A 17,095-nucleotide genomic window follows, 5' to 3' on the forward strand; every position below is an offset into this window, starting at 1 on the left:
TGCAGCTGAGTGCGTGCTCGGAGGCTCCGTGGTTCGGTACCGCTGCATCACTCACACAGGTCCCCCAACCTCGCCCTGGGGAGTCTCCTCGGCCACGAGTCCAACGGCGTCGGAGCGTTTTTAAAATTCTTTTCCTTTTTTTTTTTTTTTTTTTTTTAACGTGTCCCGACCGAACGGAACCATCTTAACCCGGTAAGTGAGGCCTCGTCACACCGCTGTGCGTCTTTGAATATGCGGTTGTGGCCGTCTGGTGCGTTGCGGCGCCCGCAGCCGGTTCCGAGAGTGCCATTTTGGGGGCAAACGTTTGCATCATTCACCGGTGGCCGTGCGGACCTTCCGAGTCGCTCACGAAAGGTCACCGTGAGGTGGTTCTGCAATGCAGTGGAGGTCCACAAATGACATCATAACGTAGTTTATTTACTTTTTGGCTCAGAATTTGTCGCACTTATAGACCCAACAGAAAAGTAATCTCTGTTATTGGAATCGAAAGTAGTTTAGAAATTATTACAGATTTGGCCTTTATATTTTTATGCCCCCCCCCCAAAAAAAAGTTTCACAAGTCCATTGAACCTTTTATGTTCAAATTTAAAGCTTCCTGCAATTTTGTGTAGAGCTGAGTAATGTAAAATGAAAAAGTTTGATCTTCTTTTTCCTAATACTTATTTTGTGTGTGGTTGCTACTGTACCTCAATATCATATTTTGCAAAGCAGCTGCTTTATTGATGTATAAATGATGTGGTCAAATCACTGGTATCAATTTTTTTTTCAAATCAAGCAATCGGTTATTACTAGCGAAATGAATAGTGATAACTGTAGCTGTACTTACAATTTTCACCATTTTTTAAAAATTACAATTTCTCAATGATTTAAAATTCTTGCGACACTAGAGTTAATTAAAATTCCAAGTGATTAACAAATGAATCAGCCTTTGGGTTTTTGTTTCATCAGTAATAGGTAGTGTTTCACAATTTTGTGACTTTTCTTTAATGAACTTAATGCATATTTGCAGACTGTATGTCACTGCAACCAAATATTGTAGGTAAAAAAAAAAAAAAAGTGGAAGTAAAATTTTTGAAATCAAGGAGTGCAGTATTTTAAATATGAGCCAACATTTCAGGCTAGCTTGTAATCTATCCTGTTTCATGCCAAATTCAGTTGTTAGCCATACTGAACTACCCTGCGAATTCGCAGTACAAAAATCTGAATCTGGTGACATTTTGTGAATTAAAATTTCAGGTCAGATGATTTGAATTCAAAGTTGTTTTGCTAATGTACTTAAGTTTTTTTTTTTTCGTTTGATCTTATGTACAGCCATTTATTTGTTAAATCTCCACCAATAATGCTGATTTGCGTAATTAGCATACTCCAATAGCTAACTTTGAGTGACTGCTTTGGTTTCATGCAAATGTTAGCTTGCTGGTGATTGGATTTGTACAATTGTGAATTTTCCAATCGGAAAAGTCTTTGGATAATTTATTGTTCATTAGAAGTTCACATTGTATTACTAAATAATAAGTTGGCCTCTGTTTTGCTCCTGAGTGACGTTCTAAAATATTCCATCCATCGTTGGAGGCTAGCTAGCTAGCTTTATTTATTTTATTTTTTTCAAACAAAGTTTAGCGCTTGCCTGATTTGAACTCAAACACTAACTTCCTGGTTCAGATTCTTGTTTGGTTAAAACAACCTTTTTTGAGGTTTTGTTTTTTTTTCTGCAGCTAACTAGCTAGCTAGCTCGCCGTCTGAGAGCCCAGCGGAACCTTACAAAAGTTTTTATAACTCTGCGCCTGTTTGCGAGGCAGCCTTTCCTTGGCTTTTGTACACTACTGCGCCTGCTGAGATGAGTTAGAGGCCAATCCATTCAAGTGTGAGGAACAATACCCCTGTGCAAGAACGGAGAAAAAAAAAATCCCTAGGTCGGATCACTCGGGTGGGGGTGGGTAGGGCGGAGGTTGGGCGGTTGCTGTGGAGGCTGAGACTCACTTGGAAAACTCAATCCGCTGACGTCATCCCGCCGAGGAAGATTCTGGGTGGTGGTGAGAGGGCCTGATTTATTTGTGTGGGATCGAGGCAGCCAGCTGAATGGTCGCTGCCAACATGGGGTCCACTCAAGTGTTCTTTATAGCCTGGAAATTAGTCTTACCAGTGTGATTCTTTTAGGATATACGGCTTAAAATTAAACAGCCCACCTGTCCCACTCTTTGCCACCCAAAAAACTGCCACAGATGAATATCCTACGCTCGGTGAAAGCTTAAAAGTGGGTCAAATGAGAGGACCTCCGCGAATGCTTCTGTCTTCATACACTCTAATTGAGAACATTAATGGATGAAATTAAAGCAAAGGTTGAAAATTAAAAAAAAAACCTACTAAATTGCATATTTGGATAACATTTGACAGTTTTCTGCAAAACCAAAAAGTTGTCATTTGAATGATTTATTTATTTAGCCTGGAAATCTATTTTTTTTTGTGGGTTGTGGGGGTAATCAGATGAATTTTATCTTTTTTATTTGGGCCACACAAAAACAAGCAACGCAAAGTTTTTGAATAATTGCTTGATGAAAGCCAAAAAAAAAAAAAGAAGTCCAGGAAGAGGATTTCCACAAAAGGCTTGTATATAAGTGAAGATCCATCAGTCTTCTACAGCTTAGGTCACGGGGACAGTCGCTTTCGTAGGGACACCCAGATTCCATTTCCCCAGCTACTTCATCAAGCTCTTCCGGGGGAATCTCGAGTCCTTCCCAGGTCAGCCGAGAGACGTAGTCTGGGTCTCTTTCTGGTGTGACGTGTCCGGAAACACCTCACCAGGGAGACGTCGGGAAAGCATCTGAATCAGATCTTCCAGCCACCTTCTGGGTCCTCTTAATCCAAAGGACCAGCAGCTCTACTCTGAGCCACTCCTGGAAGACCGAGCTTCTCACCCTATCTCTAGGGGAGAACCCGGACACCCTGCGGAGAAAACTCATTTCGGCCGCTTGTATCCGGGATCTTGTTCTTTTGGTCAGGATCCACCTCTCTTGACCATAGGTGAGGGTAGGAACGTACATTGACCAGTAAATTGAGAGGTTTGGCTTTCGACTTGGCTCCCTCTTTCCGACATCAGACCGATATCACTGCAGACTCCTCCACTTGGGGCAGGATCTTATCCCAGACCTGGAGAGGGCACACCACCCTTTTCCAACTGAGGACCACGGTCTCAGATTTAGATTTGTTATTTCTCATCCCAGCCGACTCACACTCTGCTGCGAAACGCTCGAGTGAGAGTTGGAGATTGATGAAGCCAACAGAACCACATCACCTGCAAAGAGCAGAGACGTTGTACTGAGGCCACCAAACCAGACCCTCTCTACACCTGTGTGTAGAAATTCTGTCCATAACAGTTATGAACAGAATTGCTAACAAAGGGAAGTCTTAGCTAAATCCAACTCTCAATGGAAATGAATCAGTCTAACGACCGGCAATGCGGACCACACTCTGACACCAGTTGTACAGGGATTGAACAGCCCGTATCAGAGGGTTCAGTGCTACAAAACACATGTAGACTGGTTGGGCGAGCTACCAGGTCCCCTCGAGGACCGTGCCAAAGGTGTAGAGCTGATCCACTGTTCCACGAACGGGACAAAAATTACACTGCTCCTTCTGAATCTGAGATCCGCCTTCCCGACGGACCCTCCGCTCCAGCACCCCTGAATAGACGTTACCAGAGAGGCTGAGAAGTCTGATTCCCCTGAAAACGGAACACACCCTCCAGTCTCCCTTCTTCAAAAGAGGAACCACCACCCGAGTGTTGACTGACCCCCAATGTCCATGAAACTCCCTCTAACAGGGGATTCCGCCAGATGTTCCCAGCAGACCCTCAATAACAATATGTGTACTGTTTTGAAGGGATATATGACTATACGTGATCAAATGTTTTTGTCCAGATTATTTGTGTGCCCTCTGCTCAACTGAGTGTCTCGCTGCCCCCGGGGAAGTGGAGTGGGAAAGTGGCGGCACACAAACATGTTTGCATTCCCTCCGCCCCTTTCCTGGCTCCCGTTTCCACGACGACACCGGCACCTGCTCCACCTTTAAATAATGCCGCATGCGGAAGTGTCGGCTTAAGGCCAGACTAAAACAAACTAGCCCGAGATGTTAGCGACATATTTGCCTTTTAGTTTTGGTTGGGGGTGGGGGTCCAAATTGCTCAGGTGGCACATGGGAGTGGGCCACACCGCTGCAAGCCAGAAACGTCAGCCGTAACTCCACTGTAACAAAAGAACAAAACAGGAGACCAGTCAGTCAGCCAGCCTTCGGTTTTTCCAGTCGCAGGCCTTTTCTTGGGGGTCTCTTACCTGGCCTATTTGAGAGTGTCAATCATTTACGGTCGGTGTTGGCCAAGTCACTTCCAAAATGGAATATGTCACATATTGCCAGTTACTGTGTTTTGTTCCGGTCAGCCTTTGGCCCTAAAAAAAAATAATAAAAACAATTACAGTTCAGAAGAGGCTCGCCACCTGGAAGATGATTTTTTATAGCACTCCCAGGCACCAACTCCCTTTACTTACAGGCTAGTATTAACATTGTTATATGCGTTTAATTGCAGCTGTGCAAAACACTACTATAGTATGTTGTTATTAGGCTGTTTGAGGTAAACTCTATAGGGTGTAGTACAGGAGGTGTGGTACCACAGCAGGTGCACAGGATTGCTTTATCTAGTTATTATTTGTGATTGCACTCATGTTTATGTGCAGACTCCAGTTTTATTATGATCTGCTTCAAATTCAGCTTGTGTGTGACACGGAAATATCAATACAGTTTATTTTATACTTAACAATATATTCAATTATGGGCGGCTCGGTGGGGCAGCTGTAAAGCGTTGGCCTCACAGTTCTGAGGCTCCGGGTTCAAAAGCAGGCCCGCCTGTGTGGATTTTACATGTTCTCCCCGTGCCTGCGTGGGTTTTTTCCGGGCACTCCGGTTTCCTCCCACATCCCAAAAACATTCAAAATTAATTGGACACTCTCAATTTCACCTAGGTGTGATTGTGGGTGCAGCTGTTTGTCTCCATGTCCAGGGTGGACCCTGCCTCCTACCCATTGACAGCTGAGATAGGCCCTAGCACTCCCCGCGACCCTTGTGAGGATAAGCGGCAAAAAGAAAATGGATGGACGGAAGTTTGAATTATGACGAAGTTGGGATTTCTTTTCAATTGTAGTTCCCAAACGTTCCCACGAGGTACAGCAACTGCATTGAATGGAATCCATGATTTATCTCAAAAAAGAGAAAAGGTGGGCTGGTGGGGAAATGCATTGTGGTCTTCTACAGCCATTGCATTTACAAGTAATTGCAATAGTCTTGTCTAATATTTTGAGAAAATATGTTAATTATTCTAGCATTTTTTTCCCAAAATATATGTGTACAGGATAATAAAAAATAATAATTTGCATTTCAGTAATCCCCTTCTATTTTGCGGTTCAGTCTTTGTGGTCCCGTTGTATTGAGTTATTACAGTTCCAGTTCTTTTTTTTTTTTTTAAATAGTTTGTGCAATATCTTTATTCATTCCGCTTGTTCTCTTGCCACACTGAGACTTGCCCCAATATTTACACTCCCCCCCCCAGTTGTAGTTATGACTTTCACTGTGTCCCATGAGTTAATTAAAAAAAATATATATATTTTTTTCCATGTGGCTTTCATGCAGTGATGGAAGCAAAGGAGTCCGCCTCCTATTTATAGTCACATTGATAGATTGTGGGCCAGCGGAATCTCATCAGGGACAAAATTGAGGTGAATTTAATTGGCCTGGAGAACATGAGGCAGGAAGGGAAAGCATGGAAAATACAGTGGTGCCTCGGTTCTCGACCACAATCCGTTCCGGAAGGCGTTTTGAGAACCCATTTGTTCCAAAACCGAAACAACCGCCGCGCGAGTTATGTTATTTCCGGGGGTTCGTTTGAATTGACAAGAACAAAGCGTGTCGTGGGTGCGTCAGCTGGTCTGGCCGCCCGCGTTCTGTTATTTCCGGGTTTTATTAGGGGTGTTCGAGTACCGATTTTCATTCGAAAATGGAATAGAAAAAATCTTCAAGTTTTTGTACGAAAACCGATTTGTTCAAAAAGTGAGATGTTCGAAAACCGAGGGAGCACTGTATCTGGATTTCTTTCATTTTTAAAACGCAATACAAAAAAAAATGAAGTTGCAACTCTAACCCTGGCTTGAAAACCTCCTTGAGTTTGAAACTTCAACCCTTGTTTCAAATCCTAACCCTGTTTTAAACGTAATTTGCAACCCCGACCGACCCTTGTTTGAAATCAGACTTGAAATCCTCGTTTGAAACCTGAATTGGAATTTGAAACCCTCACCCTTGTTTAAAACCTAACCCTGTCTTGAAATCTTAACACTAGAACCCTAAACGTAGTTTGAAATGCTAACATTTTTGAGTCCACTCTTATGAAGTTCTTAACTGTGTGAAAAAGAAAAAAAATCTCTTAATCTGGGATTGCTGCAATAACACCGTTCATTGTTCTCCGTGGTCAGTACGAGTGTTACATAAGCGTCCGCGTAGCCAGTCAAATGTCCGGCATCCTGGTATCCATCATCCCGTCCGCGGGATGAAAAACAAAAAACGTTCCGACAGCTCTCTGCTAACGAGGGTTCCCACGGCGACCGAGTATAGAGGATCGTCCCGGTAAGTCCCTCTGGAAGGCACCTTTTTGCCCCCACGGCGTCGCTGAAAGACCTCCGGCCGGCGGGGGGGCCCTCAGGAAATTGGATGTTAGTTATGGAGGATTATGAAAGACAACTTGACCTTTAAAGGTAACGCAAAAACAGCACTGAGATGCTGTTGTTTTTTTGACTTAGCGGTTGTAGGAAAAAATAGCCAGCCGCTGTTACTTTGTTTTCATAAACTAAAAGCAGACTATCTTGATAAATCTTGCCATTATACATTTTTTTTTATATCCAAGCGCTATACGGTAGCAGTGAACTCCACTCAACTTTCCAGAACAGTAAGGAGGGGGTCAAGTTGGCAAGTGGAGGGCTTGGAGCGACAGATGAGTTTTGAAACGTTCGTGGCAGATGGCGGGATAAAAGTTGCTCATGTAGGAGGAAGTTGCCGATGCATCTCTGTGATCTTTGCATAAAAAAAAAAAAAAGATGAGCGAGTTACAGGAAACGGAAGCGCAAAAGTATTGAGATAAGATGAGAACTCGCCGGAAAGTGTGTTAATTGAAATGTTCCCATGATTGTTAGAATCCGAGGGAAACGCTTTTCGCATTTTCAGGACTCAATTAGCCACGGGCTAACGCTAGCAATGACTCACAAGGAGTTCAGATGTTCAAAATGAGTTTGATGAATTAATCATGTCCCCCAGTATCAGGCGGCGAACAAGACGTGACGTTGACGCTTCCGTTGAAGCAACGTTTGACGCTAACGACTTCATGTTTTGGCTTAATGAGGGGAAAACCTCCAGATTTTTAATCAGGTGGTAGATTGTTCACACTGTTAGCATGCTGGAGTTTAACCTCGTGAGTGTCAACAAACGTATCATGTGGCAGGATTGGCGGACATGTTGAGTGGGTTGTGACACCCGAGTACTGACTGGTTCTTTTTTTTTTTTTCCACCCTGCCAGTGAATGGCTCATCGTTTTACAGAGGCTTGTCTTTGATGTTTAAAATATTTGTACCATGCATGAAAAGGGGCGGAACGGTGGATCAGCTGGAAAGCGTTGGCCCTCACAGTTCTGATGTCCCCGGGTTTGATCCCAGCCCCTCCTGTGCGGGTTTGCATGTACACCCCGTGCCTGCGTGGGTTTTCTCCGGGCACTCTGCCCCCCCCCCGACATCCCAAAAACATGCAACATTACTTGGACACTCTAAATTGCCCCTAGGTGTGATTTGAGTGCGGCTGTTTGTCTCTATGTGCCCTGCGATTGGCTGTCAACCAGTTCTGGGTGTACCCCGCCTCCTGCACAGGGACAGCTGGGATTGGCTCCAGCACTCTCTGCGACCCTTGTGAGGATAAGCAGCTAAGAAAATGGATGGATGGATGCATGAAAAGAAGACAATGTACACAGTGGACATAGTGCTGGGAATGCAGTAAACTGTGGGCTTCTGTCTTGAAACCCACACTTAAATCCTACTTTGCAGCCCCATGTCTGGCTTGAAATCCATAATTGAAACCTGAATCCTAGCTTGGAACCCGAATTTGAGATCCTAACTAACCCAGGCTTGAAATACAAACTTAAACCATTTTTTCAAACTCCAATTTTTAAACCCTAACCCTGTCTTAAAACACTTAAATCCCTGGCCTTCACTTTAAACCCTCATCAAAACCCAAACCGGTGTACGAAAGTATTAAGTCTTGCGCGATACCATTGACCATAGACCGTGATATCATCATAATGTTCTCGTGCTTCGTACCACATGCGAGCATGCGTCAGAGCCTTCAACGCACCAGGTCAGACTTCAAAACTCTTCAAAAACTGGCACAAAAATTACATCTGACCAAGTTCCTGTTTGTAAACCCCTTTGGGCTTCTTTGATCCGTCGCCCCCTCCCCCTGGGTCGCCGCTAATGTCCGATGATTGTGGGTGACAAGATGCCTGACTTCCACCTCCTAATCCTGACCCGTTCTTTGTTTTTATAGCTCCACACACTGGAAAAAAAAAATCTCAAATCTTTCCAGGACGAATTATCTCAAATCACGGTAAAACACATTATGCTTGTTCTTTGTCTCCCAAGATCTGCTTCAAACTATTTTTGTCGTTATGAAAACACACTTAAAGTTATTTAGAGACACTATTTAAAGTACAGTGTTGTCTTGAGATACAAGTTGCATTAACTCCATGACCACATTCATAACACACTCAAAATGCACTATTATATTCTACTTTATTAAAACAATACATTATATTCCATTCACCCATTTTCTGACCCGCTTATCCTCACAAGGGTCGTTAGAGTGCTGGAGCCTATCCTGGCTATCACTGGGCAGGAGGTGGGGTAAAAATAGCCCCCCCCCCCCACACACACACACACCTTGACTGCTTCTGTAATTGATTTATATGTAAGGTAACTTGTAATATTTCGTAGATGAGAAATATTATATGGCTGTGAATATTTTTATACAGTATTATCTGGATGTGTTGCTTAACTGTGTTGAAATATCTCTTGCTTCTTAGCATTAGCATGTCAATGGCGTTTTGTATTATATGTTAGCATCAAGGTGGCAAGCGGGCCATTCTTCAAGCGTCACTGTTTGGTTGGTTCAAATAAGTGACATATTTTTGACTTTCTTCTCTTTAGTTTGACTAAACTTCAAATGTGAGTGAACTTCAATATCTTGAAGGCTTTTTTATTATTAAACCGTCCCTACTACTACACTGGCGCTTATTGTGAAGGGAATCGATTTTCTGTCACCATTCTATACTTTTATCTCAATTCTGCGGTCATGCTCAAAACAGACAAAAACAAAACAGAAAAAAAATGATTGTATCTCAAACTTTGGCAACACAGTATTCCTTATTAAATTGGACACTATTGTATGACATCACTTTGAGAAAACGAAAACTCACTCACGCGGTTCTACAAGTAAGAGGCAAAGTGTCCTTGCTTCAAGCTGTTTGTCACTCCCAGTTGATGTTTACTGTAAAACTGACAGAACAAAACAATTCAACATTATATACTTACTGACGGCGGCTCGGTGGAGCAGCCGGAAAGCGTTGGCCTCACAGTTCTGAGAATTGAGGTTTAAATCCCGGCCCTGCTTGTGTGGAGTTTGCATGTTCTCCCTGTGGCTGCGTGGGTTTTCTCCAGGCACTCCGGTTTCCTCCCACATCCCAAAAACATGCAACATTACTTGGACACTATAAATTGCCCATAGGTGTGATTGTGAGTGCGGCTGTTTGTCTCTGTGTGACCTGCAATTGGCTGGCAACCAGTTCAGGGTGTCCCCTGTCTCTTGCTCGTTGACAGCTGGGATAGGCTCCAGCACTCCCCGTCACCCTTGTGAGGATAAGCAGCAAAGAAAATGAATGGATGGATGGATATTTACTAACAAAAACATTAAACTGAACTATAATAGCGTATAAAAGTCCCGCAGTGACTGACTAAGCTCGAGTGCTGATGACCTGAGTTCAAATCCGTTGAAATACATTAATTGAGACTCTAAATTGCCCGTAGGTGTGAATGCGAATGATTGTTTGCTCATATGTGCCCTGCAATTGGCTGGCAACCAGTTAAGGATGTATCCAGCGTCAGCTAGGTTAGGCGCCTACATACCCGCGACAATTTCAGACGTCGAAATACGCGAAGCAGCAAGGAACATGTACTGTATAATTGATTGAAATTTGGAAAACTGCTTACGTTCAAACTTTATTCTGTAAATTTAGGTGATATAAATGAGTTTCAAGACTCCATGGGGGGTTTTACATTTGCTACGTTTACACCTTTTCTGCAATCTTGTCAAATCAAATGTTAGTTTTCTTCGTAGATAACAGATTTTGCTTCAACTCAGTTATATGTTCCTTATTTCTTTATTCGTATGTTTTGTTTTTCAGCCCACTTTTTGCAGCGGAGCCCATTGGCCGCCACCCACCCCGTCCTTCGGGTGGTCCCCCTATGAGTGATGCAGCCAAACAGAATGAAAGGACACGCCACCACCGTCCCTCCGAGTGACTGAAAGGTCTTCAGTGTGAAATTAGTTAGCATTAGCGCTCACATGCTAATCAGCTTTCCCCACGATGCTGGCTAGTGAGCCCCAGAGCTGCAGACCCGCCACCTCAGAGCCGCCCTCCCTCGACGATGTGCCGGCCCCGCCGCCTTTGCCACCCCCTCCCCCGCCGCCCCCACCTCCCATGTTGCCCCAACCCAGCAGGAAGAAACACCGAGTCCGCAGCTTCTTCTGGAAGCCCATCCCGGAGGAGAAAGTCCGCGAGAGACCCAACATCTGGACGCTAGTGGGGCGGCAGCAGCAGTACCAGATCGACGTCCGGTCTGTGGAGGAGCTTTTTGGCCAGCAGGAGGCGACGAGTACGGGTGGCCTGGGGTCAGCGACCGCTCCTGGAACGGGCGCGCGGGTCTCCCGATCCCGATCGTTCAAGGACAACAGCAAGAAAGAGGTCAGTTTGGGCATCTAGATCGACACCTAATGGAGCGTTACCGTTAAATTACACATACAGCGCTTTTCATGATACTGTAAGACTCATTGCACTTCCACACATTATTCACTCACTCCACAGTCACACCTTAGTGATGAGAAGCTACTTGTGTAGCCTCATCTGCCCTGGGGCTGACTGACGAATGGCTGCCATTCTGTGGCTACGTCCCCTCCGACCAAATCCAGCCCCGGACAACGTGGGTTAAGTGTCTTGCCCAGGGACACGTCAATGACATGCGCTCTTGCGGGGAATCGGACCGGTGACCCTCCAGTTGCAGGGCACACAATTACCCTGTGCGCCACGCTACACATGGTATCAAGTTTCTGAGTGTGCGAGAGAAGCGGGGGCAACAAGTAGCAATGGGGCGTTCTGAGAAAATATGTAACCTGACCTATGATATATAACACGGGGAGAAAGTAGGGGACCAAACATTCTAGATTAGTTGTTAGATATTTGTAAAATGTACATCCAACGCCATCAGCAGTTAAATATTACCCACAGAACCTCTATTCATTAATGTACGTGCTCCTATTTTGGTTAGCAATACAATCCAAATGGGCCAATCGTGTCTCTGTGTCAAAGAAATATGTGCATAGGCTCAAATCTGTTCAAAGGGAGGCGTTGATTTGTGGCGCTGCATTGATTACAGGGAGTCCTCGGTCTACGACTGAGATCCGTTCCTACAGTACCGACTTAACTCGTATTTCGACTTAAGTCGGATTCCACTATTAAAGTCAGAATTTACATCAAAATACTTTGTATGAAAAACAAATACATTGAAATAAACAAGATGGTGTACTGAGCATTACTGCTGAGAGGGGGCTGGAGAAGAAAGGGAGGCCGTGCTTAGCTACTGCCAAGGAACCTGGTGCTCAGTCCTCTCCATCTCGACAAGTATCAAAGAACCTTGTTTGGTAATCATTTGATCCGACATAGGAACGGAACCCTTCACATGCAGTAAAACACGGGCTTTGTCTTTAATAACTGTCACCACGGTTGACCGACTGAAGCCTTGGTAATGTTAGCGTCTCTCCTTTCTCCAATCTTTCTATGATCTTGAGGTTTGGTTCCATGGTAATGGATTTTCTTTTGGCTGCAGAAGCATTGCTAAAAGACAGCTTTCTTCTGTGGGGGCATAATGTCTTAAAAGGAGGGCGAAAAATGCGAGGATACTCCCAGCGCACAAACACGGATAAGCATTAGCCAGACAAAATGGCGGACGGGGGACGGGCTTTGTAAAGTCAAAACATCTTGGGTTGAGACCTAAGATGGCGTTAAATTGAGGAGTCCACCGCTTGAAGAACTACCTTGATTATCAGGGAGACCTTTGATTTGAGGGATGGCGTTTATTTGAATTTGTACTTATTTTTGAGGAGAGGCATTCATTTTACAGTCTTTGTCATGTGTATTTGAAGAGCAGCGTTTATTTAAGGTGAGGAGTTTTTTTTTTAAGAGGACTTTATTTGAGGTGGAGTGGAATCTATATGAGAAGAGAAGTTTATGTGAGGTGAGGCATTTATTTCAATAGAGGTGTGTGCGTTAAAAGGAGGCGTCTATTTTAGGAGTTTGGAGTTTACTTGAAGACGTATCTCGCTTTGAAGTTGGCTCTTTCAGGATAGGTGTTTGTTTGAGCAGGCATTTATTTGAGGTGTGTGTTTTAGGATAGTTATTTGAGGAGGAGTCTAAGGTGTGTAAATTTTAGGGGAGGCATGCGTTGGAGGAGAGGCATTAATTGGAGGAAAGGTGTTTCTTTATGGATCAATTTTAGGGCCCGATTTTATTTAAGGAAACAGAACCCAGTGAAGGGTATTCAAAAAAAGGTCCCAAGTAGAGGAGGAAGTGACATCATCATCTACTGTCCTGGCCTGCATATTACAGCGTCCTCAGACTTCCTGTTTGGTATTTGACGCGTCGCCCCCTTGTGTGTGGTTGCAGATCAGCATCTTGGACTCCAAGAGGGCAATGAATGTGGGCATTTTCCTCAAGCAGTTCAAAAAGTAAGTCCCGTCCGTCTCTTGTCCTGTGTTTCGGGTTTCAACACCCAGAGAACACGTTTAAAGCACTCGTACTTTTTCCTACTTTCTGCGGATTAGTGTGCGAATGTGTGTTTGTTAATGAGCTTTGTCACATTTCTGTTTGTCCTTGATGAGATTAGGAGATCAGATTACGTAAATGGTTAGGAGCAGAAAGTACATTAGGTGTCGCCCACAAGGTTGTCGATTGGAATGCTAAAGCAGTATGGATGCATACAATATTCAAGAGCAACACGTGACACAGAAAATGACCAAGTTTTGATAATAATTTTTGTTCTTAAATTTTTTTTCTTGTAATACATTTTTTTATTAATCTGGCAACCCTTTGGTCACTGTATGACCATCTCTACCAATTCAGCTACAGCCTTAAAAAGAGATGACACCCTTTTTTTCGAAAGTATATCACCATTATCACAATGTTTTTCTTTTAATAACACTTTTCTTGAAAAAAAAATATTCTTGTAACGTTCCAAAAAAAATCTGAATATTGAACTCTATGCTGTAAACAATACATGGGTTTTCTAAAAAAGGAATCTAAAAAATGTTATCTTGTAGTGTTGCACATTTTTTCATAAAAAAAACTGAAAATAACTTATTTCTCATAAGATTCTTTTTTCATAAATTTAACTATTATTTTCCTCAAAAAACATCTACAAAAATACTATTTTTGTAAGACTACAACTTTTTTCCATGACTAAAACTACTACTTTATAATTTTTTTTTTTACATCAAAACCATATCTCCAAAATTACTTTTTATGCTTGTTGTACCGCCCCCCAAGAGTTGTAAAATTATTTTTTTCCCCTCAATAAAAACAAACTTTTCTCCACGGTACAAAAACTTTTTTTCATTCCCAAAATGACTTTTTCATCATAAGTGTGCAACTTTATGAATCCAAACGAATCCCTGAATGTCGTCCCCACTGCTTCCTGTGTATTGTCAACCGTTCTCTTTCAAACGTGGCCTACGTCAACATAGCGCCTTTTGTGAATTTATTGAAAACGGCGCACCTGTGGGCCATTCTCCTCCCTTTTAGGTCCAACCGTTGCATTGTGGAGGACATAAGGCGAGGACACGGCGGGACGTACGGAGCCCAGCCCCTCAAAGACCTGCTCAAGCTGCTGCCCGACACCGACGAGGTTCGTGTTTGCGCACGTCACCCTGTTACGCCGACAACAGCGAAACAGAATCAAACTTCCCGTTTGCCTTGCATAGACCAAAAAGCTGCAGGCGTTCCGAGGCGACCCGGACAAGCTGACGCTGGTGGACTCTTTTATGTTTCTGCTCATCCAGGTGCCGCTGTGAGTCGTTTCTTTAACTTTTTTTTTTTTTTGTCTGGGTGGATTACTCAGATTTGTTCAGGCTTTTCTCTTAGAACTCACTTGTGATCAGATTAAAGTTCATATTGTGTCCCAACAGTGGGAATCACAAACTACATTTTCAGGTGTAGGTTTTTTTTTATAGTGCAGAACAGTGCTCACATTTTGTCAAATGTCACCAGTCAAATGTAATACGTATCATAATGTATCAATATGACAATGTGTTCACAAAATATATACCGTACTTTCCGGTCTATAGAGCGCACCTGGTTATAAGCCTCACCCAGTACATTTGTAAAGGAAATACCATTTTGTACATACATAAACTGCACCTGTGTAAAAGCCACAAGCCCACATTAAAACACGAGATATTTACAAAGAAAGACAGTACACAGAAAGTTTTCAAAGTTTTAATACCTTTGCTTAGCTTAACATAGCAACACTGTAGCACAAACAGGGATGGTTGAAAAAACAACAACATACCGGTTAAAAAAAAAAACAGCTGCGTAAGCTACACAGTCGCAACACAGTAGCACAGCACTTACATAGCCAGTTAAAAAAAAAACATACCTAAATCACTGAGACGCGGTAGTAACACACCAGAAAGACGCTTGCGAGGTGCTAACGCTAGCGGTGCCAACAGGACCGGTAAAAAAAAAAAAAAAACATACCAGTAAAATCACTGAGACGTGGCAGTAACACAGCAGCAACATGCTAGCACAGCCCTAAAAGGGCCGGTAAAAAAAAAAAAAACATAACCGTAAAAAGTTAATGCTAGTTTTTGACAGATTTCGTTATTATATTGTATCCGTATCGTTATGTATTTGTATGACAATATGTCACAATTAATCGATTGTAATCGCAGTGTATTGTAAGAGCAACATCTAATTATTTTAATGTATTGTTCAATCAAAATTCAGCATTGCAACGTATCAGTATCACAGTATCAATAACAGGTATAACACTGTATCGTAATACGCATATATCATTGTTACAATGTACAGTATCTATTGTTAAGTCAATATGTTATAGAGCAATACTATTGCAATGTTTTATAACATTGTAATGGAGCATTGTCGCAATGTTGTTAGCTACGGTAATGACAAAATACCAGTAATAGTAGATACATAGTTCATACATAGTATTATAATCAATGATATTTGATCATTATTCCATCAAGCCATTCAATCAAATAGCTAAATAGTGCCATAATTGTGATATTGATACTGCATCACGAGTTACTCTACAGTGGTCACCCATGATAATGACATCAGCATGGCATGCATTCAAAACAAAGTGTGATGACATCATTTTTTTTTTGTTTCAGGTTGGAGGTGCGTATTGAGGCGATGGTGCTCAGTGAGGAGTTTCTTCCTTCCTGCGCGCTGATGAGTCACGACATCGATGTCGTACGAGTCGCCACTCGAGGTAACACCGGCGCACACGCCTATGTGCGTGTGGTGTCCGCTTTCGAGTGTGCTCACGCCTGATATCTGATCACACTGTCACATGATGCTAAGCGAACCATTTTTGCATTTTACATGGACTGATGCTACAGTAAATGTAGCTAAACTACAGTATTTATGTGCTATAAAGTTCCTTGTATTTCTTATTATTGTAAAGTTTAGTAGGTTAATTTTATTCATCCATCTATTTTCTACGCCGCTTATCCTGACGAGGGTCGCAGGGAGTGGTGCCGTCTATCCCAGCTGTCAACGGGCTGGGGGCGGGGTACACCCTGAACTGGTTGTCAGCCAATTGCAGGGCACATTGAGACAGTCATTTTAACCCTGCGGTTGATTTGATCCCTCAGAGTTAATGAGCTGCGAGGAGCTCCACGCCATTTTGCATCTTGTCCTGCAGGCGGGAAACATCATGAACGCGGTAGGTGGACGCCATTGCACAAGGTCACAGGTCGATAAAGGATTAAGCGTTTGTGTGTTGCTTTACATTTGTTTAGGGAGGCTACGCTGGTAACGCGGTGGGCTTCAAGCTGTCGTCGTTGCTCTCGCTGGCTGACACCAAAGCCAACAAGCCGGGGATGAACCTGCTACATTTTGTTGCTATGGTAATTTTTGGGATTTTCCTTAATTTTACAATTTTATAAATCATTTTTACAGTATCACATTTTACCTGCACCACCTACCTATACTATTTTTCTTTTTTTACTCTATTTGTTTTGTTTGAACTTAATGTTTACCTATTTTATTGTTACATAATTTTTCCTACTATTAAATAATCATTTGGATGCTATTACATATTTTTTTTCAGTATTGTACAGTATACCGAATTTAGCCTTTTGTACTTTCCAAATTTTTAGTCTTCTATCCGGGATATTTTACATTTTTACTTGTGCTGTATTTTTGCTTAGAAATGTGTCCTCCTTTATTAATAACTTTCATGGTATTATAAATTTCTTACATTTTTTTGCATGTTTTTAATGAACATGGTTTAGGTTTTTATTATATTGTATTCATATTTAGTTTTATCCCTATTTGTATGTAATAATTTGTACCTTTATATTAAATATTTTTTTAAATTTATGTTTCTATTTAATATATTTTGTGTTTTCCATAAAATCATTAAAAAAGCTTTTAAATATTTCTGGC

General features: G+C 42.5%; 1 protein-coding gene and 1 long non-coding RNA gene across 3 annotated transcripts in view; one reads left to right on the forward strand and one right to left on the reverse strand.

The window, feature by feature from the left end:
* fhdc1 (FH2 domain containing 1) overlaps positions 1 to 17,095 on the forward strand; it is a 23,811-nt gene continuing 6,716 nt past the window's right edge. Inside the window, exons 1-8 of the mRNA XM_061830851.1 lie at positions 1 to 192; positions 10,535 to 11,095; positions 13,070 to 13,131; positions 14,204 to 14,306; positions 14,383 to 14,468; positions 15,814 to 15,914; positions 16,300 to 16,370; positions 16,447 to 16,554. Coding sequence (XP_061686835.1) covers positions 10,718 to 11,095; positions 13,070 to 13,131; positions 14,204 to 14,306; positions 14,383 to 14,468; positions 15,814 to 15,914; positions 16,300 to 16,370; positions 16,447 to 16,554 — 909 coding nt within the window. The 5' untranslated portion in view covers positions 1 to 192; positions 10,535 to 10,717. The remainder of the gene's footprint in view (positions 193 to 10,534; positions 11,096 to 13,069; positions 13,132 to 14,203; positions 14,307 to 14,382; positions 14,469 to 15,813; positions 15,915 to 16,299; positions 16,371 to 16,446; positions 16,555 to 17,095) is intronic.
* Positions 4,127 to 17,095, reverse strand: part of LOC133506580 (uncharacterized) — a 24,480-nt gene continuing 11,511 nt past the window's right edge. The window contains exons 2-5 of one of the 2 annotated variants that reach the window (XR_009796534.1): positions 9,708 to 9,980; positions 9,555 to 9,629; positions 4,329 to 4,442; positions 4,127 to 4,241 (exon numbers count right to left, since the gene is read on the reverse strand). This is a non-coding gene — a long non-coding RNA (uncharacterized LOC133506580). Of the gene's footprint in view, positions 4,242 to 4,328; positions 4,443 to 9,554; positions 9,630 to 9,665; positions 9,981 to 17,095 lie in introns of both variants that reach the window. The other variant, XR_009796533.1, reaches the window with a different exon arrangement.

Source organism: Syngnathoides biaculeatus, chromosome 9, assembly GCF_019802595.1.
Source record: "Syngnathoides biaculeatus isolate LvHL_M chromosome 9, ASM1980259v1, whole genome shotgun sequence".
Taxonomy (NCBI): domain Eukaryota; kingdom Metazoa; phylum Chordata; class Actinopteri; order Syngnathiformes; family Syngnathidae; genus Syngnathoides; species Syngnathoides biaculeatus.